At 41.1% G+C, this 22,005-nt stretch overlaps 3 protein-coding genes across 3 annotated transcripts; 1 reads left to right on the plus strand and 2 right to left on the minus strand.

Annotated features, from left to right (window-relative positions):
• Window positions 1-2,626: 2,626 nt before the first annotated feature.
• Window positions 2,627-3,793, minus strand: LOC137267831 (neuronal acetylcholine receptor subunit alpha-2-like). Its single transcript, XM_067802262.1, has one exon. The coding sequence runs from the start codon at window positions 3,791-3,793 to the stop codon at window positions 2,627-2,629; it is 1,167 nt and encodes a 388-aa protein (XP_067658363.1).
• A 7,277-nt stretch (window positions 3,794-11,070) lies between these two features.
• LOC137267832 (neuronal acetylcholine receptor subunit alpha-2-like) lies at window positions 11,071-12,243 on the minus strand. Its single transcript, XM_067802263.1, has one exon. It carries the CDS (start codon window positions 12,241-12,243, stop codon window positions 11,071-11,073), a length of 1,173 nt encoding a protein of 390 aa, XP_067658364.1.
• Window positions 12,244-17,402: 5,159 nt separating this feature from the next.
• Window positions 17,403-18,608, plus strand: LOC137267833 (neuronal acetylcholine receptor subunit alpha-6-like). The gene has a single exon (XM_067802264.1). It carries the CDS (start codon window positions 17,403-17,405, stop codon window positions 18,606-18,608), a length of 1,206 nt encoding a protein of 401 aa, XP_067658365.1.
• The last annotated feature ends 3,397 nt before the right edge of the window (window positions 18,609-22,005 follow it).

Consider the following 22,005-nt stretch of genomic DNA (forward strand, 5'->3'; position numbering starts at 1 on the left):
TATAAAGTTTGTTATGTAATGGAAACAGGTGATTGTTCTAGATGCTTCTAGAAAAATAAAACCTTTCAGTTTAAACCACCATTTGACAGCGCAAATAACGGGAATGATGTTTTGGTCCTCAATTATAAATAACACAGGGAGGCCATTTAGTGGTATGTTCCATATGACTATGAGTATAAACGTCCAGATTAAAGCTTTTTAATTGATGATCCTCACAGTATAAATCTATCACAAAATGTACCACTGGAGAACAAAGTCCAAATATTGAGTTTGCCACCGCAGTGAATTCTAACTATGATTGCTTTATCCAGGCATATAGAGTATTCAGCTCTGTGTTTACACAACTAACAATCTGCACGCCTTGAGTTTAGTTGACACATCGGTAAGTGAAGGAAGATAGTTTCCTGTGAACAGATCTCTGTGTGTGATGTGTGCGTGTAGAAATGCGGAATTCTCGTAGTTTTAGATTCGTGCTCAAACTCTTGCATGCTGCTCAGATGAGACACGCAATTTTCATATCCGGTATCGTATTTAGACAACTCCCAACCAAAGTCGCTATTTTGGGTTCATTAAAACATATGTATAGGCCAGCACTGCCACTGGAAAGTCGGTACTACCTGATGACTCGAACATGCTAGGTTTGCCTGGATATGAACAAAATCAGGTCCTCGCCAATGAGACTTACATCACAAAATCTGTAGACCGTTTGTATGCAGCACACAGTATGGCACGCTCATTACGTAACCGACAGGGGAGAATCTATAAATTTTCCCTTGAAGAAGGATTAATTGATGACGTTAGCAACACAACTACAGCTACTGATGTCCATTAATGTAAGATAGCACTGGAACTTCTTTGGCTGATCCTGTCAGCTTCGACATGAATGTGGATGTGCAGATGTTGGAGGCAGGTGAGGAATTTGTGTTGCAGTGCACATTGCAGAGTGTCCTATTTCGAAAGTGAAATATCTGGATGTGGCGAACATGTGCACCTCTGGTGGGTCCGGCTTTCTAGTGTTTTAATAGTAATTTGCTAACAGTCATGATCACTATTTTATGCTTTACCCTGCTGTTGAAAAGATAGTAAACTGTCACGTGAAGAAGTTATGTTATTGTTAGTGCAATGGCCAATATTCGCTGGAAGTTATAGCTCTTGTTGATTTTTAGGACGACTGTTGCTGTTCCAAATCAACAGTCATGGCAAACAATAAACACCCGCATTATTACATGATAGAAAGAAAAGAAACTGATATCGCATTTGATAGTAAATACTGAACCAGCACAGCGAGGTATAATTGTTGGAACCAAAGCCAGCTTCTACCTGTCTGATATTACATTTTCGTCAGGCCAAAATAAGACATCATCGTATGCACCTAAAGTCCAGGCTTGCTGCCAACAGGGAAAGGTTCAGTTTGTGTCATGAATGTACATGTTCCTGACCCAGGCATGATGCTTCACTCTCACAGATTGTAGCACAATATCCTAAATTCCTGAAAGTTACACCAACAAGACGCTGTTAGGGTAAGTGAGTGAGTTAAAAGGTAATGTTACATAAGCAGTGTTTCAGTCATAGCACAACGAGAACAGTTTATACTTAACATACAACGAATATGTGGTTTACACCGTATAGTCATGTCCACGGCGACCTTGAGTATCACAGATCATCAATACCACAAGGAATAATACAAAGACGTCACCTAATTCAATACAATAGAAAATACGGGCTGCAGATTGCAAGCAGCACAAGGTAGGCCAGAACTTATGTTATATTTTGGATTACACTTTCTTCGTAAAGTACAGATTTTAATACTTTTTTATTTGAGTCCCATCCGGGATTCGAACCCACACCGTCAGAGTCAGGGCACCCACGGTAGGCCCTGTAGACAGACCGTGGGTATGTTAACCCTGTAGTCCTGGATTGACAGCATTGCTGCAGGTGTTGACTTTTACCGAGCATACCACACACAGTCTACGACCAGAAGACTGGTAGACATTGAAATACATTGCAAGACCAGATCTTGTGTACTTTTCAAGCTAGCAGTATTTTTTCAGAAGTGACAGGAGGTTAGAACCACATTCAAAAGAATTTATGTTCAACTGATGCAAGAACATGAATCACAGAAACAATTCAGACATTGACAAAAAGGATTTTCACAATTTCGTTCTCGACCCTGATCCCTGATCTGCTACCTTGATTGGTAGTGACAAATACACAACGTGTGAACCATTACAATCACTAGTTTGCTATAGACATTATTATCAGAACATTCCTGAAACACCTGCTTTAAACAAAACGCTTTTAAATAAAGTATTGCACTATTTATTACTAATAAGTATTTTTAGGTGAGCAGTTGACAAGCTTTGCCTATGACAGGTGTTACTGACAAAGTGGGATGGACTACCTTTTTGATCCTTGATTGTGATTCACAAGATTCAGACTCGCTTGTTCACAGACCGCATTGTACGGCTGTAATACTGCTGAATGAGACGTCAAAACAAACACATACTGATGACACTGCCAGAATAATACAATTGTGTGTGCCTTTATCAGATACTTTTACCTATGTGGACATGGTTTATGATTCGTTTGCCATTTCTGCAGAATATATTACTGACATGGTATATCATCAGTACATCCCGGACATGGCACAGAAGAAGGACATGCTGGCAACAATGTTGACAATAGTGAACACCTTAAACCCGAGTCTGTCCAGAGCAGCAGCGATGTCTGACCCAAGAACCACTTTAATCCCTGTGCCATCCTCATGTGTATCGAGAGCCTGGTCAATGGTTTTGCCTTTAATAGTGACATCAGCAAGGATCTTGATCTTCTTGTCCGGTAAGAGATACGTCAGCAAGCGGGTTGTCCTCATGTACCTTGGGTCTTGGTGGTGGAGGGCCAGGTTGACAACGGTGACGATTGTGGCCGTCATGCTGAGAAAGATTTCAGTAGCTAGATAGGCACTGAAGTAACATACTCCATCTGAGTTCTCGGGAAGAGCGTCATTGACGAGTGTGAGGAACACAGCATAGGAAAGCATAACAGAGATACAGAGTGTGATCTTCTCTCCCGAGTTGGCAGGCAGAGCAAAGACGAGGGAGTTCAGGAGAGACAGGAACACTATTGGGAGGATCATGTTGACAATGTAGAACAGGGTTTTACGTTTCATGTGTAAGGTGAATTCCACCCGGAAATGACGACTCCTGTGTTGCCAAACCTTGTCTGGGACAATTTCTAGCAGCTCCCATTCTCCATTTTCATCGTAATTCATCCGCAATACTGGTTCTGTAGCTAGATCAAGGTTTACAATCTTCTTTTCACAGCTCAAGGGCTGAAGGATGAGTTTGCAGTACTGGGTATCGAAAGGGTAGTGACGGACATCTACCTTGCAGTAGGTCTCGTAAAAGTCCCCTGGAAACCATATTATGGTACCTGTCGACTCCAGATACACTTTCAAGTTTCTGTTACCAATTTGGCCATAATTGGAAACGGCGTTCTGCACGATGACGTCTGGGAGCCAGAGCATGTCTGTTGGCACATAGATGACCTCCGTGTTGTATTCCTTCGGGTCCCATTTTAGAAGAGGCTCCTTCCACGTCAGGTCAAACATGGCAGACAGACTGAGAACTTGATCCTTTTCATTGAGATCCACCAAGGAGTTAATACTCATCCAGACGTCAATGTTCCAGTTCGGAGAATTGTTTTGGTTTGGCCACACCAGAGGGTCGTAATTCCTGAAGATATCTTTAAACAGTTGACTCTCGTTCTTTGGTAAAGATTCTGAGCTCGACATTGCTGCATGACATATTGAAAGGGCAGCCAGCACACCTAGAAACATGTTGCGTGAACGTGAGATGAACTGATGAAATCTATCTCTGGTGCTAACATATTTAGAATATAAACGATGAATGCCTTCATGCATCAGGGGGTACTGGAGGCTATCTGATATCGAGATGATTCCTATAAAGAAGATGACATTCGTGCATGTTCTTTCAAAGTGATATCTTCTAGAAAGTTACGTGTTATGAATCATTTCTGAAATTTATGAATGCCCAAAAATCCACTTCAGATAGATAAAGAACATCATACGTAAAAAACATCACCCCTTGGGAAAGAGTAGACTTTTCCTCTTATAATTCATCCAGACTATGAGAGCTTGATATACAATGACATTATCCAAGGCCAAAGAAATGTATTCATAGCCGAAACTGTTTTGTTTCCGTGATTCAAGGCGTTTGTTTAGTTGAAGAGAACACAGTGACTCATTCTGGTCTGACGTCAAGGTGTTGTTCATTAATATACCTTTGCGATTTTGTCAGTATTACACTTCGTGTTAATTGTACAGTATTGATACGTGCACGCGTTAAGGGATATGGCAAATCGCTCGCTTGTGGTTCAGTTGATGGATGACACCATAGTCGTATGACATCATTCGGGCGAGTCTACAGTTCGAGCGACAATTAGCTCTGCGGCTATTTATACATCCCGGAACGACCCCCCCCCCCCCTGGAAATAACAAGAAAAGAAACAAAAAGATATAAATGTAGATATTGCCTAAGAAGTGCAACGTTTTCAGTTTGAACCGCATATTGACAGCGCCAATACTGTGAACAATAACGGTGATAGCAGCAGATCAATCGGTGCTGACACGAACCCGATTCTAATGCACTGAATAACATAGCATATACAGTATTAAGCTGTAATTGTCACAGAATCGTCGCACGAACATTGTCGTGTTGTCGATCTCAAAAAAGAAGTAAAAAGGGTTAAAAGTTACCCATTTTAGCCATTTGTCGCATTCTTTCTAGGATTCCACACTATTCAGTTTGAGCAACAGTTGTAAGGGAGTATATGATAGGAATATTCTTGCATTACACGTGACATTCTCACAGTGCCAAGTCAAATCCCGTTCCGCTCAGTGTTTACTTCCTACAATCATGTTTGTTTTAGTAACGCAAAATAAATAAATAAATAAAAACATAAAAACAAACAACAAACAATGTTATATCAAATAATATATACAGACCCCCCAAAAAACCCTTCACATCTGGAAAAATGGTTTATATTCACTATGGGTAGGGCTAAATAAAACGAGATTCATCAGAAGATGACATATGCCCCCGTGCCCCACACATTTGAAAGGACAAATCATGTGACAATTGCATGATGTTTTTAGACTAAGTTTGAATCATTTCCGTGGAATTCACGAAAAATATTAATGCCATATGTTTGTAAACGGCGAAAGACACCACTTCAAGATCTGTCTCATATATCTGCCACGATCTTTTGAAAGATATCAAATGGTTGTCCACTTGTGCTCAGAAACGAGCTCCATTTTGAGATTATGTCAAAATCGTTGCCATGGAAAATGGGAAAATAATAAATCACTAAGATCTATAAATAGCAAAAGGCACCAATTTAGGGTCTGCCGCACATATCTGCCAAGTTTTCCTGAAAGATATTAAATAGTTTTTGAGTTCTGCACCGGAAACGAAGCCCATCCCTCCATTTTGAGACAAAGTTCGAATCGTTTCCATGGAAACCCAGAAAATGATCCAGAAAATGATAAATCGCAGAAACCTGTAAATAGCAAATGGCACCACTTTAGGTTCTGACTGATTATTTATTGAAAAAAACATAATTTTGACTTCGTCGCCTCCCGACCATCCATTTGTCCACCACAAGAATGACTAGTACTGTCTTTAAGAACTGAATCTACAACACACGTGCTAAACTCACCAAGCTGTATTTCTGAGAGAGAGAAAAAAAAAATAAAAATGCGTTCCTCTTGCGTCACTTTTTTCTATAAAAAATGAAAGAAATAAGTCCTGTCGCCCTCGTCACTTTTGCAAAAATGTGCCTGAGAAACACTTGTACAAGGTAGTTAACATGGCCGAATACTATTATGGCCAGGTGCATGATGCATCCATACATTTCAACTGTGGTCAACCAGGCAGGGTGAATGCCAGACGCACCTTTGTGAGAACACGACATGACAACGGTTTCACGTCCCCAAACACCAGTACGTATCCAGAATATACTGTTGATTAGAAAAGAAAACATGTTAACAACCTGTGGGAGATACACAATTTTCATGTCACGCTTTACACATGTGAACGTGAACCTACAGATGCGAGGCTCCATCCAGGCCAGTCTACTGTGGCTGATGTACATGCAATGATATGCAGTAGACGGAGAATTCATTACCTGAGTACACATGGGCATCTAACGTGTGCTACAAATGATCGTCCCAGATCAGGATGGTCACATGTCATGTCACATCAAACTCGATGCTCATGTTGTTGATCACTGAATTGTCTCTTTCAGACTCGATTATCTTCCGACCTCCAACATATTGCTGAATAATTAACAATAACCAAACTAAAACTAAGTCCTTTGTGCTTTGAATATTCCTTGAGACATGAAAGGAGACAGATTTCTTTTATACCGTGTAAGGATCATGGCACACCATAGTGATGTTAAATCACCGCATCTTTTGGGCATTCGGCTTCAGTGTCCTTCAAGCCTTGTAGTTCCATGATCTCAGATCGCACAAGGAAGTACGATGTGGCATCGCATGTATTCCATTCTTTGGAGCAGTATTATAGACCTTTTGGGCTGACATTGACACAGATGTCGACCATGACATCAACGATATCCTATGTTCAAGTTGTAACATGGTCATGTTTACGCTAGATAGTTTGGCCACTGAATACATCGGTGATACGGGCTGATACGACCAACGGTCAACCAGCATGTGCACAAATATCTGGCCATGATACTGATACTGTCATACTGGTTATCTACATGTAGCCCGATGACATCAAAAGGTCACGGGTAGCTGTCACAAACATCTTGTTGTGATACCCAGACCACTACAAAGTTGCCGATAGACTCCTCAACCCAGGGTTGAACCTGGCACGTGTTAAACTGTAATCTGGGTCCAGTCAATAAGGTATCGACACAGCTCCTCTCAATAGACACAAACAAGGTGTTTACGCCTAAAACAATGAAAATGGACAAAACCACTCGGTCAGAAGCTTGTGACCGAGGTCTTAAGAAATGCAGCATAAATACACCAGGTATTCAGTGGCCAAAGCAGACTTGTCTCGTCGGCTCTTTCAGTCATAGAACGCCTCAGTTCTCAGTACTATCTAGACTGGTTGTATATAGGTATGCCTTAGTTATGCCTTTGTAATTGTACTTATGATGTTTTGGACCTGTTGATTAAAATCTTCGTCTTTGGAACAAGCTTGTGACTCCTGTTGTGCCGGCCAAAGTTCAGTCTAGTTTTACGCCTCTTTTAGCAATATTCCAGCAATATCACGGCGGGGAACACCAGGAAATGGGCTTCACACATTGTACCCATGTGGGGAATCGAACCCGGGTCCTCGGCATGACGAGCGAACGCTTTAACCACTAGGCTAGGTCCATGGCAACAGTCATCGTAAGTGCATTTTGCCCTTGCAGAGGTGGATTACAAATATTACACACTGGATTGATGCTCAGATGGCTGCAGTCGCCATTGATCTTTAGTGAGTGAGTGACTTTAGTATTACGCTGCACTCAGCAATATTCCAGCTGTATGGCGGCGGTCTGTAAATAATCGAGTCTAGACTAGACGATCAAGTGATCAACTGCACGACCATGGGTCTGCGCAATTGAGAATCGATGTGAACCAAGTCAGCGAGCCTTACCTCCCAACCCCGTTAGTCGCCTCTTAAGCAAGCGTGGTTGCCTTTTGTGTCTAGCATGAGTTGCTGAAGACCTACACTACCCCGGACCTACACTACCCCGGACCTACACTACCCCGTACCTACACTACCCCGGACCTACACTACCCCGGACCTACACTACCCCGGACCTACACTACCCCGGACCTACACTACCCCGGACCTACACGGTACCATGAATCTTTAAGTTTCACAAGACCTATCACTATTTTAATCCTTGAGTCGTCATTATGCCCAAATGGTGAATATGTTATCTATGTCATAGAATAGATACTTATTACTATTGCCACGTTTATTAAACCTGTATTTGATGATCAGACATTTTCAAATGTTCTGCATTCAAGCAATATAGGTACATGTAAAACAACTCGGTAACGGAAAACACGACTTCCATGTCCTTACTATGTTACTGGCGCCACCTGCAGCTAGATGTATTAGTAATGACACTCAAATGGACCTTTCATTTAGTGCAATTGAAGATACTACAGAAAATACCTAATATGTTTCAGTGACTACAATGACAGAAAAGTGTATTGTACTTCGCAAGTGTATTATTGATCCGGGCAAGAAATGGATAGAGAAATGCTAGTATTCCATTTTATAGCAAATTACTAACATTCAGTGTATACCATTAATATCCAGATACAGAAAGTGCGCTATAAAAAATCTCAAACATTATCGTTCTGGAGTACCATAATCAACCGGTGTGGTGGTCCCTGTTATTTATTTCTACCTATTGTTATTCACCCTTTCAGAAATATGTGATTCCAGTTATGTAAGTACATTGTGATGTGGTCGTACCCGATGTGTCGGTCATATTGCCGAACTACTGAAATGTATGTTGCATTAGTGTCCATGTTGTGACGCTCCACTGACCCATTACCAATTACTTACGTTTGTTAGATAGGTTAAATATGACGTACCTTAGGTCAATCATGCATTGTCAATAGATACAGCAACTATTACCCAGAACAGAATCTCTCTCTCTCTCTCTCACACACACACACACAGACGTGTGCACGAAAGCATGCACACACACACAGACACACACACACACACTCCTTCACTCAAAGGGAAATGCAGACATGAAACGCATGGGTGATTTTAAGAATACTGGGCTCATATAGAAATAGCCAAAACAATACAAATATACTTTTTCTTTCTAAAATGTCATTTTGGTGTGATTGTCATTTTTCAGCGCCAAACACGCGGCAATTTAAACCTTTTCCCTGGTTTTAAAAGCGTTTGAAGCAATTTTTGCCAAGGCATGCAAAGCAAAATGCACGTGCAAGTAAGCGGAAGCTCACTATAAAATGGCAAACGTTGTGTTTAAATTTGCCTTTCAATTCTTCCTGGAAGAAAGGAAATGATCACTTCGCTTGAGTGCCGCCAGTCGAAACATCGGCTTGCTCACTTGCGTCACCATATTGCCACAGCCGTGCGGACTGTACAAAGCATCCATGGTTTGAGAAGAATTTCCGACTAAACTGTCAGGTATCGATTGCGTGTAGTGGGGATTCGAACAAGAAGGCCAGTTGTCGCTCCTGTTTTGAGAGACTTCCATCGGCACAAGAGCTTCCTCAGGTGTCATAGAGTCAGGAATTTTTAACTCTGGAAACTAGAGGCGACTCAATGATGAAATGCGATCCTTAGTTATCAGGCAGGTAAGCGTTTGTGACCTTGAGTATATAGAGATATTCTCCTTTGTCATGCTAACATGTTTTAATTCGACACTCACAATCATTCAAGCTGAAGAGCTTCAGTGATATTTTGACCTGAACCAGAATAATTGACATCTCCTTTGATCTCACACTCACACCGGCAACTATGACCCTGTCGTTCAGTCACCACGACCTAATGTCACCACAAGTCATATCCACGACTAATCAAGTCTCGAATCGTTGTCCTGTTTACCCTGTTAATGTTTCTGCTGTCAACACATAACACTGGAGAGTTTCATAGAAGTTAATAAAGTGAGATCTCTTCCATCATTCTGACGTGTGTCAATATAGGCTTCTTCATAAAAGTTAAACAACGGTCGATTTTTCAGGTATCTTCAGCATTTTGAAATGGTCATGGGGAAGAATAACCTTTCTTTAGAATATCTTTAGGTATATGAAAAACTGTTCTGGATGTCGCTAGTGAAACTCGCTCATTCCACGTTGAACAAAGTTCAATTGATGTTAGCTACACGCATTTTGCTGACCAAGGTAAGGTGTGGTGAAATAGAGGTTTACTGTCGTACGTAAGAATACTTTGTTCATGTGACGACGTGCATGCGTGTGTATGTGTGGCTTTTTGAACGAGCCCAGACTTGAACTGGCGTTAAAGTGTCAACTCACTGAAATATCATGACACAATTAAGCGTGAATACCATACTCAGACACATAATACTGCCTCCGATGTGATCGATCCTTGTATCCATTAATGCCGAACGTCAGACATGGACCAACAAGTACCGCATTCTGACGTGTTGTTATGACGCGGCAAGGGATCGAACCCGCGACTTTCCGCGTTCCAGTGGGACGCCCTGACTGCTGCAGCACAGTGGTGGTCTCCTGACCAAGGCATGAAACTCCACTCATACAGGCTGCAGCACGATATCCTTTAGTCCTGAGAGAGTGAGTGAGTGAGTGAGTGAGTGAGTGAGTGAGTTGAATTTAACTTCTCACCGGCAATCTTTCAACCAAACCGCAACGAGATCAGTTTAATCACATAAACCACCAGTTTATAAAACACTTTAAATACGGTCATGTTGACGAAGTAGAGCAAAACAACTTGAGTGCCAAGGATCTGTATTAAAAACAAACATGAAACCAAACAGTCACTACTCACTATACAGGGCCATATTGACTGACAGTAATTTTGTATATCACGTTCATTTTCAGAGACAGTCTATGATCAAAAGACTGGTAGACATTGAGTTATCTTTCACGATGTAACCCTGCATACCTTCTTAAAGGGGCACTGGTGATAAGAATAAGCGGTAAGAACAACATTCAAAACAAAACCAAGAGTGAGGACATGAACCACAGATAGAATTCAGACACTGACAAAAGGAAGGCTTATTAAATTTCGTTCTAGATCTTGAATTATAAATGACTTGGTGTTGAGAAATACACAATGTATGAAACAGTAAACGATCACAAATTTATGAAACAGTGATGATTACCAGTAAACGGTAAATGAACATCTTGCACAAATGCTCATTCTTTTGTTTGGCGAGAGTCAAGTATTGAAAGTATCAATATACATTATGAGTGCACAACAGGAAAATGGTTTAAATGAGGATCATCGATTTACTTGTCAGTGTCACGTCTTACTCTCACATGGAGGTTCAGTACATCCCGGACATGGCACAGAAGAAGGCCATGCTGGCAACAATGTTGACAATAGTGAACACCTTAAACCCGAGTCTATCCACCGCAGCAGCGATGTCTGACCCAAGAACCACTTTTTTCCTTGTGGCAACTTCATGTTCATCGAGAGCCTGGTCAATGGTTTTGACTTTGATTGTGTCATCAGCAAGGATCTTGATCTTCTTGTCCGGTAAGAGATATGTCAGCAAGCGGGTTGTCCTTATGTACCTTGGGTCTTGGTGGTGGAGGGCCAGGTTGACAACGGTGACGATTGTGGCCGTCATGCTGAGAAAGATTTCAGTAGCTAGATAGGCACTGAAGTAACATACTCCATCTGAGTTCTCGGGAAGAGCGTCATTGACGAGTGTGAGGAACACAGCATAGGAAAGCATAACAGAGATACAGAGTGTGATCTTCTCTCCCGAGTTGGCAGGCAGAGCAAAGACGAGGGAGTTCAGGAGAGACAGGAACACTATTGGGAGGATCATGTTGACAATGTAGAACAGGGTTTTACGTTTCATGTGTAAGGTGAATTCCACCCGGAAATTACGGTATTTGTCTTGTAAAACCTTTTGTGGAACTATTTTGTCCAGCTCCCACTCCCCATTTTCATCGTAATTCATCCGGTAAACTGGTTTTTCAGCTAGATCAAGGTTTATAATCTTTTTTTCACAGGTCAACGGCTCCAGGATCATCTTGCAGTACTGGGTGTCGAAAGGGTAGTGACGGACATCTACCTTGCAGTAGGTCTTGTAAAAGTCCCCAGGGAACCATATTATGGTACCTGTCGACTCCAGATACACTTTCAAGTTTCTGTTACCAATTTGGCCATAATTGGTAACGGCGTTCTGCACGATGACGTCTGGGAGCCAGAGCATGTCTGTTGGCACATAGATGACCTCCGTGTTGTATTCCTTCGGGTCCCATTTTAGAAGAGGCTCCTTCCATGTCAGGCCAAACATGGCAGACAGACTGAGAACTTGATCCTTTTCATTGAGATCCACCAAGGAGTTGATACTCATCCAGACATCAATGTTCCAGTTCGGAGAATTGTTTTGGTTTGGCCACACCAGAGGGTCGTAATTCCTGAAGATATCTTTAAACAGTTGACTCTCGTTCTTTGGCACATGCAATGATTCGGAGTCCGACATTGCTGCATGACATGTTGGCACAAGGACAACGAGCACACCTAGAAACATGTTGTGTGAACATAGAATGAACTGATGATGTCTGTCCCAGACTGTGATTAAAACGTTGGGTGCCTTCATTCACAGGGGAGAATGGAAGGTACTTGATGCGATGAGAGATCCTATAACAAGACACCATTCGTATGCATTCTTTCAATACTACATCTTCGGAAAGCTGAAAGTATGGTCATTATTATTATTGAAGTTCGCTAGTGCAACAATAACAGTTGCTGCGAATAAAAGAATATTTTAACTAAAAATAACCCCACCCCCCGTGCAATAGTGGACTTCTCCTCTCGTAACCTGCACAACCCATGGGAGCTTGAAATCGAATGAATGCATTATCACAAGCAAAAGCCTTTTATTCATGCTCAAATGTATTGATTTTGCGTGATTCAGATTGTTTGTTTAGTATAATAACAAATGCTGAATCATTCTTGTCTGACGTCAGACTATTGTTTTCTGAATTTACGTTTCCAAGCAACAAACCACAGAGCCAAAGGTAGAATCATTATCTAAATACTACATCTGCAGGACTATCGTGTTAATTTGCGGTATTGCTATGTGCCTACTTGCAAGTTAAAACTATAAAACCCAAACACATACGCAAAAAGTCTTTATTGTGAAAGTATCAGGTACTGAGCTTGTAATACAATTGACACTAGTTTTCTAACATATCACGACAAGTCAGCACTAAATAGTGTGACAGTAGAAAAGACAATGACAATTGCTGTCGGTGATGATAATATTCAAAATGGTAAAAGCAACAGTGGTCAAAGCTTCCCAGAACGGTTTCTTGTTGGCCATAGAGGGTGTAATCATGGCCATAAAACGTCTTGTCTTTACGTAATGGTTGCAGACAGTGAGGAACCTTTTCTCATCCCCAACAAAAACAATGTCGTCAGTATAATACACTCCCATATGTTGACTTGTGTGTGTAATTAGAAGAATACAAGCCAAGAACCTTAGGAATGACACCTTGTAGAATGGCAGTCCATTCTTCCTGAATATCTCTTAGTGATTGCCACAGAGCCTATAGTCTTGGATGACAGCTGAGGAATTATGTTCCCACTTCCCAGGACATCGGCAATGTGTGTGAACACAAGTATTGTCGCTTGATGCAGGAAAGCCGGAACTAGCTGATGACACGCACCTGTTAGGTTTCCCTGGATATGGATAAGTCCTACACCTATGATGTTAACACGTCACTGTTGAATTCTGGACACAAAAGTTCAGAAACTCTCCGCACTGTGGCTACTTTCTGACAAGGGATTTGACAAACGTAAACACGCAGTAGTAATAAATATATACTAATTTTGGAGAAATGAATTTTGTTTTGGGAAAACTTCAAATCTAAACTCTATCGCCGGCCCACGGGCGAACAGTGGTCCAAGGTCGAGAATGTTTAGTTTCGCTCAGAATTCATGATTTTGTAAATGACTGAATGTACGTTTATAAGTTCCATGACACCAAATGCTTGTAATTATTGTTGTCCACACTGTACATTTATTCAACGTTCAAGTCAACGTTACAGAACAGTCTCGTCCAACTGCACAACTAAATGCGATAACCAGTCCAGAATCTATTTAGCCTAATTGATTTGACTTGATAGATGGATTTTAGTCAGCATGATCTGACACATCTAAGCGTTTGTATATTGCAACACTACGCTCCTTCTAATCCTTGCAAACACGTCGATCAGCGTTCTTTGTCGTACAACGAGCTCTGAAAAACGGAAACCTGGGAATCGTGGAAATACCAAAACGAGGTGTTGCCGCTAGAAAACTATGGCGGTCTGGTACTGATATAACATCAATCTGATTGTGCGTTACTCCACTGAATAAGCGGAAAAATGCATAATAGGTGTAGCAAGTGGGCCAGATGCTGTGTGAACGATTTTACGTCATCAAACGGGCAGTCTGTGATTTCTTTGTTAAGGTATGCTGCCCAAACTTCGACTTAGAAATAAATAAATACGATGTTATCAAAGTTTTAAATTAAAATTCATTTGTAAATACTGTTTGGTTATGAAACAAAGAATTGGAATTCAGTGTAACCAGAGCTGTTTGTAATGTCTATTTTCGCTTTCACACGAGAAAATTCGGATCTGCTGAAAAGATCTGGTAAATCAGACTCTGAGTCATCTTGCGGCTTGTTCATCCTCCATTTTATGCCGAATATTACAAGATACCGTGGCGATAACGAGAGCTGAAAAGACCGGCAAAAGGCAAAATAGAACAGAGCGAACTAGAGAAGCTGCAGGAAACCATATTAATTGACTTAATGTTTCGGTATGTTTTTTTCTATCTTGCATGCACGGTCCAGTATAATGCTCATTCTGTTGCCGACAGGAGAGGATCCACCTTTTGTCCTTTGGAGAAGGAAAAGGTTTTCCTCGCGGAACGTTTCGGGAACGGCGGAGATACCACTGACGATGTCAGCAAAATATATGCGGTTTTGACCAGTGAAGGTCCGGGGTAGAAAAGGCCTTCAGCAACCCATGCTTGCTATAAAAGTCGACTCGGCTTGTCGTGAGAAGGATCGGTAGGGCAGGCTCGCTGGCTTGGTTGACACGCCATCTGTTCCCAGTTGCGCAGATCGATGCTAATGCAGTTGATCACTGGATTGTCTGGTCCAGACTCTATTATTTACAGACCGCCTCTACATGACTGTGATATTGCTGAGTGCGGCATAAAACTAAACTCACTCACTCAAATGCATTTGCTAAAGTCGCTATGGTTAAGAAAATTTGCCTGGATCCTGTCAACAAAAATGTCTATAGGTGAACAAAAGCGTCACAGGGCATTAATTTGTGTTGCGGTATGGGTTGCAGTGAGTGTAATGTTTCTAAGGTAATATACGTGGATGTCGCGATCATGTTCTTCTGTTGTGAGGCCAGATTCTCAGTGCTTCAATGTTTATGTAAATATTTCTATGTTCTTGAGTTTCAGTTGCTAATCGCATCATAATGACAGCATAAGCCTTTTGTGAATTATATACTAGGAAGCCATTTGTACTGGAAAATAGTTCCTGTTCTTGAGGCATTTCGTGCATACAATTATTTTCAGTGGCGCAATACACTATCAGTGATTACACAAACCATTCCATGAACTGGAATACTGAATTCTAACAGAGGCTAAACCTCTTGTCACTATTAGGGGTGAATGTGGTGTTTTCCTCTTCGTTCACTATTGTGACTGCACCACTAAACTGCTTTCGCTACAACATATGTCATATTTGGGATTTCACTTTCTTAGTAATGTACAAATTCTAGTACTTTTTTGGCTGAGTCCCATATGCAACCCGCACCCTCAGAGTAAGGCACCTAATCGCCAGCACACAAAGTCAGTCGCCTAGCCCGCTCAGCCACCGCGACTTTCACAAAAATGAAAGTCGGACAACTGGTAGTCTAGACCTGCGTACTTTGTGTAACCCTCTGATAAGTGTAAATTGGCACGGCTCCCACGGCCAAAAGATATAATTACACGATGCCATTTAGAAAGTGGCCAAATGCAACATATGTCATATCTGGGATTTCACTTTCTTTCTTTCCCTAGTCCTGGACTTTATATGACCCTTTATATGATACCTATTTTGACAGATGTTTAACTTGACAAAAAGTTTGATTTTTAAAGCATGATTTTCCACTAGCATCAGGTGAACCAACATGAGCCCGGTTTCCAGTATGACAACCTGGAGATGAACAGCCAAAGAATATAGAGACACAGTTCACCTCTCTCTGAGAGCCGATGGGGTAGCTTAGTGGTTAAAGTGTTCACTCGTCACGCCGAACATCAGTGTACAGATCAAGACATAGGTCAGTCATGAGGTCATACGTATACATCCCGCTCTATAACGACTACTATAACCAGTATGGGTTATCGCTGCGTCATGACAAACTTTTAAAATTAAAACCGTGAAACCGAATGAATACTTCATGAAAGGAGCCAGTAATCTCCGTTGATGGCCTATTTCTACCAGATCAGTAAAATGGATTTATCACTTGCGTTCGTTCTTCGTCAAGGTGGAGCGAATCAATTAATATCCATGTTCATTAATCCGTTGGAATCGGTTTCCTAATTGTCTACAGCTTTAATGTAAGTATTGATTATCTTAATGCTTTTGTAGTTGCTGGTCTATGTCCACCATTTGGTGCTTCAGTTATGTTCTCATGTTTCCTATGTTGATTGACAGTTCAGGACAACAACACATTTGGCCTCGCTTAGTGTATTTCATCTCTCATCCTTTGGTCATCGGACACAAGTAAGCTTATGTTGTGCACTGTCTGTTGTCCCTCATGTGTCCGTCATTATCAAACATCCCTTCTCAAACTGGAAGGTCTGGTCCAGAGCAGGAACTATGTACTTTGTCACTGTATTCCAAACTGCTTTTGTATACTCTTGAAAATATAAATGTGGTCCACACTCAATTATTTACATACCACCGCCATATAGCTGGAATATATTGCTGAGTGTGGCGTCAAATTAAACTCACTCTGTACACATATAATACGCCGGGTGCCATATTCTCATAGTGACAAAGTTATTGTCATTGACAATCCAACACCCCTGTTTCCTAACTGCTGTTTCCTAACGAAGGAGGGCTTGCATGTTTGGATCGACGTCACAGGATGTCCAATTTTCTGCAAAGAACAATTGGTCTGTCTGAACTGAGATGTGTCTATATGCATAACAGTAAAGGCATTTTAAAGTAGAAGTACTATCGGTGAGATGAGCGCAAAGGTGTTTTCAGTTCACATATTCAGCACTACTTGGCAGTTATCCCAACAATAAAAATGACGTTATTGAGCACACTGCCGGTATATTGACATTGATCACAGCTGGTCATAGTTAAGTGTTATTATATGGCCAGCGTTGTTCTCCATGTTACATTTCTATCACTAAAGTTTACTCTTATGTAAAACAGACACTTTTAATCACAGTTTGTTATTGCAGAATTTCACCTGTGGGTACATTCAGAAGGCAGTGTATAACATCCATCATATATTCATCTATGAGTCAGGGCACCTGCTGGGTGGTAGAAGATCAGACAGGGTGCCAAGCCAGCTTCCTCACTTTGACTTCTTGTCAAACAGGTCTGTTGTCTGGAACAGGTCAGAAACAATGTTCAATCTCTATGTTGTTCTAGCAACATGCATCTGGATATGTGCTACGAACGCTCGACAGTCAGGAACTGATCAGGGTCCTCTGTACACCTTGTATAATGACCTACTGGAACACTACAGACCCTACATCAGACCCAGGAAGAGCCCTAAAGACATCGTGGATGTAGTTGTTTCTTATAGCATGGCATCAGTGGAAGCCTTGGACGAAACCAGACAGACAGTGGCTTCATCAGCTGTCATCCAATTTGAATGGAAAGATGACCTATTGACCTGGAACTCTAGTGATTATGGAGGTATACAGTTTATAAATATACCCGTGGAAAAACTGTGGTTTCCGGACTTGAGCTTGACAAATGGATTAGAGGACCTGTCTTTGATTCTTCCCAACGGAGAATTAGCAAGGGTGAATGATGATGGATTGGTCCAGTGGTACCATGGATTGAAGAAACGTACTAAGTGCTCTTTAGACATGACCAAATTTCCATTTGACACCCAGACATGCAGTATCAATCTCATTCAGTGGGTTACTGTAATTTCTCAGGTCAATTTGACAGCGGTTGGGGTTTACATTGAATCGTCAATGTTTCAACAAAATGGAGAATGGGAAATATTGGATAAATCAAAGGATGTTATTGTTCATACATATACTGAGGTTTATATCCAGAAGGAGCTGGTTTTTACATTTGTTTTCAAACGGAAATATTTGTATTATATCATCACCAACATCCTTCCCGTCATGCTTCTTTCCGTCCTTAACCTTGGTGTGTTTCTACTTCCGCCTGAATCTGGGGAGAAGGTATCACTGTGCATTTCCATAGTGCTGTCGTACGCAGTGTTCTTGTCTGTCATTGGTGGAAGTCTACCGGAAGTGTCAGATACTGTGAGCATCTTCAGCATTTACCTTCTGACAATGATGTTCCTTAAAGTCGCAACGACTTTGATAACAGTCTTCGTTTTGAAAGTTTACCATCAGACTACCGAAGAAGCGTATTCCCACTCAAACTGCCTCATGAGAAGACAGATACAGGACAACTTCAAAACAGATTATGAACAAGGGAGCAAACTCGTAAAACAGCGAACACCTTTGAAGAAGACAAACACACAACTCGCAAAATATTTAAACAAGATTGGTTTCACTATTGTATCTTTGCTCACAGTCACGATCACCATTTTGTGCTTCGCACTGCTATTGAAAGAACAGTAAAGATATTTGATGAGATCGACAGCGTGACAACGGTATTGTACAAAATATTTTATTTTTATTATTATTATTATCATATTCCGATTGCCCGGTTAAGGAGAGTGAGTGAGTGAGTTTAGTTTTACGCCGCACTCAGCAATATTACAGCTATATGGCAGCGGTCTGCAAATAATCGAGTCTGGACTAGACAATCCAGTGATCTACAACATGAGCATCGATCTGCTCATGTGCAGATGACCGATGACATGTGCCAACCAAGTCAGCAAGCCCTACCACCCGATCCCGTTAGTTGCCTCTTACGACAAGCATAGTCGCCTTTTATGGCAAGAATGGGTTGCTGAAGACCTATTCTATCCCGGGACCTTCACGGGTCCCCGGTTAAGGTATCGGATATATGATTATCATTGTACAGATCAAGCCATAGGTCAGTTATGATGCCATACATATACATTCGGCTCTCGTCACATTTATGGCTTATCGCTGCGTCATGACAAACAGAAACTTTACAGTTTCAACTTACAGCCGTGATACTGACTGATAACTTCCTGATAGGAGCCTGTAATCTCTGTTCTGACTATTTGGTGGCAGGCAGGGAGCATTAGATGATTTAATGAATTGCCCAAAGACTCAAATACAGAGATGATAGGATACTGATAGAGTGGAAAGCAATTGCCTAAATCACTTGATCAACTAGAGAATTATTTAGATGGAAATACTTTTCTTCATTACTCCCCACTGGGCATTTCGTTGTAGGCACTGACCGTCATAAAGCAATGATGTCACATCACTGTCCGCATAGAATGGTTATAAATCTATTAATCAACGCTGGATGCGATGAACGATTTTCCTGGAACATTTATGGTCAAGGTTAGCTGTTTCAGAATTGTGACTCTGTTGCTTACTTCCTATTGAATGATTGATTCTATCAACTGTATATGTACCAGGGACATTTTCATCACATTTCGACGACTTGAACTGGCTACCTCCATATCAAAAATATTTTGCTCATGCTGCCAAACCATCATTACCAGAAATGTTCTGCTGGTGTGTCTGTCGGTTGTGGTCAAGATGGTGTGTCTGTCTGTTATGGACAAGCGTGAAACTTGAATGACGTATATTGACAACTTCATATGTTCAATGTCCATTGTCTGTGTGTAATTTACCACTTGATTTCATATTGTTGTGTCCTAATAAAAATATCCGTTTTACAGTTTTCATGAAATCAAGATCCCAACTAAGTGTTAAGGAGGGAAAACTGTAATGGGTTCAGCAGCTTTGACAGGTTCCAGTGTACATTTATATTTAGCTAAACCTGCATGTGCTTTTACTACCGAAATTAGTTAATACATCGAATGCTGATATCCCTTTTTCTTAAAGCCCAATACCCATGAAGATCCGAGGGTAGAATCGAAAAAGTAACCCATACTTGTCGTGGGAGGCTCCTAACGGGATCGGGTGGGCATGTCCATGTCATCGGTTCCCACTTGTGCAGATCGATGCTCATGCTGCTGATCACTGGATTGTCTGGTCAAGACTCGATTTTGTTCATCCATAAGTCTGGAATATTGAGTGCGGCGTCAAACTAAACTCACTCACTGTCAAAGCCCAAATGAAACCCGATGTTTAGCATTACCGCGGGCGTCAGTCAAAATGAAAATACAGTATTTCTACAGTTTTCAACAGACCTATATGTGCAAGACTTGTTATTCACGTATAATATAATATCTACAAAAATAGGGGATATAAAAAACGGTTGCCACAACTATTGCTATTTTATATGTTGAAGGATGTGAATAGTTTAACATTCTAACAATGATAGAATCTGTGCGTCGTTGAACATCAGGTGACCGGAGATGTTGTTAGATGAGTGGCCAGGCACCATGGCCGTTGACCACGCAATGATCGTGTACTCAAGTCAAACTCAGTGATGCTTCCTGAATCCGTCTTTATTCTCAAGACTTACCTGGCGTAAAACTAAACTCACTCACTTTCGCGAACATCTCTTGTCACCAGTTTGTGTATGTAGAGTATTAATAGACGTGTTACCAGCCCAAATGCATATATACGGCTATAACAAACTAAATTTAGTTGAACCCGTTCACTGTATGTGTTAACGCTTTGGGCATGCACAAGTGTGTGGAAACAGGCCTTTCATTAATGGCCATCATTATGAATGTGACCGCGAATTAAACACGTAGTTTACACCACTGGTCTGGGCAAAATGTCCTATTGACAATACATAGCTTCTTTGCTATTCATCGAATTTGTCCATCCATTTAGATGACAATATCTTGTGTCTGCATTATGTGTTATAAGAGTAAAATACATAACGACAGGCAGCTTTTACCATGTTCAAAAATACCCATCGGAATTGATGTTTCCATTTGTTAATTATTATCGGTGTATATATTTGTCAGATTGTGAAATGACTTGTCTAAAAATTCGTGAAATAACTAAGAGGGTCAGCCATTTCGCGTCGTTTTGTGTAACAACAATCAATATATTTCAGTCATTTCATAAAGTTTCATTTCATCTAGATGTGGTTGGTAGGGATGTGTGAGGTGTGTCTGCTATAGACATAGCAAGTGTCAAACAAACAGGTGTAGATGCTTGAAAGTCAAGCTAAAGTGCCAAAAGTCGCTGCCTCAATAGTTTAACTGTTAGTGACAATGAGTGATGCTGAAATTGTGATCCTCGTTTGTAGATTAAGTTATTGTGCGAAATCTGTTAAACCACTGACGGTCGGGTCTTTGTGATATTCGTTAAGTAGATGGATAACTGTTAAGAGCCTCGAAGGCCCGCTTTTGTGTCAGGTATTGTTGCTTTTAACTACCTGTTTAATGATACCATGACTCTTTTGGGCCTGCACATTGGGATGATTGAATCTCAGAATCAAAAGGACCCCACGCCGTGTCAAGCTTTTAATGTCGGTCCAAATTCACTTGATCCATTTCTGAGATGTTAAAGTTAGGTATGCCTTGGGGAGGCAAGGTGTGATGCTGTATTTTCTCAATCACAATTGTCAGATGTCAGAATAATCCGGAACCAGAGGTTGTTGTGTTGCCCTTATCTTGCGTTGTACAGAATACGTAATAAAAGTCACCATAGTAACGGCTTGTAATTTATGTGATCTTTCATTCAGAAACTGAAACGTGTAGGGTGTATCGGAGCATCACTCCAGTGTAAACATTTATGAAGGAGACTTTCAATATTTGAGTAATCACAGTGCAATCATCTACGTCTGGACATTATTGCATTTCGGATGATCTGCCTGAAAACAGCTAGAGATACCTAAAACCAATCGATTAACATAAAAAGTACCAACAACGTCGTGTAAATAGTGTGTATAAAGGATATTGATATTCATTCACTGCTGTGTGACAAAATGAAGCTTGGGGCT

Source organism: Haliotis asinina, chromosome 16 (assembly GCF_037392515.1).
Source record: "Haliotis asinina isolate JCU_RB_2024 chromosome 16, JCU_Hal_asi_v2, whole genome shotgun sequence".
Lineage (NCBI taxonomy): Eukaryota > Metazoa > Mollusca > Gastropoda > Lepetellida > Haliotidae > Haliotis > Haliotis asinina.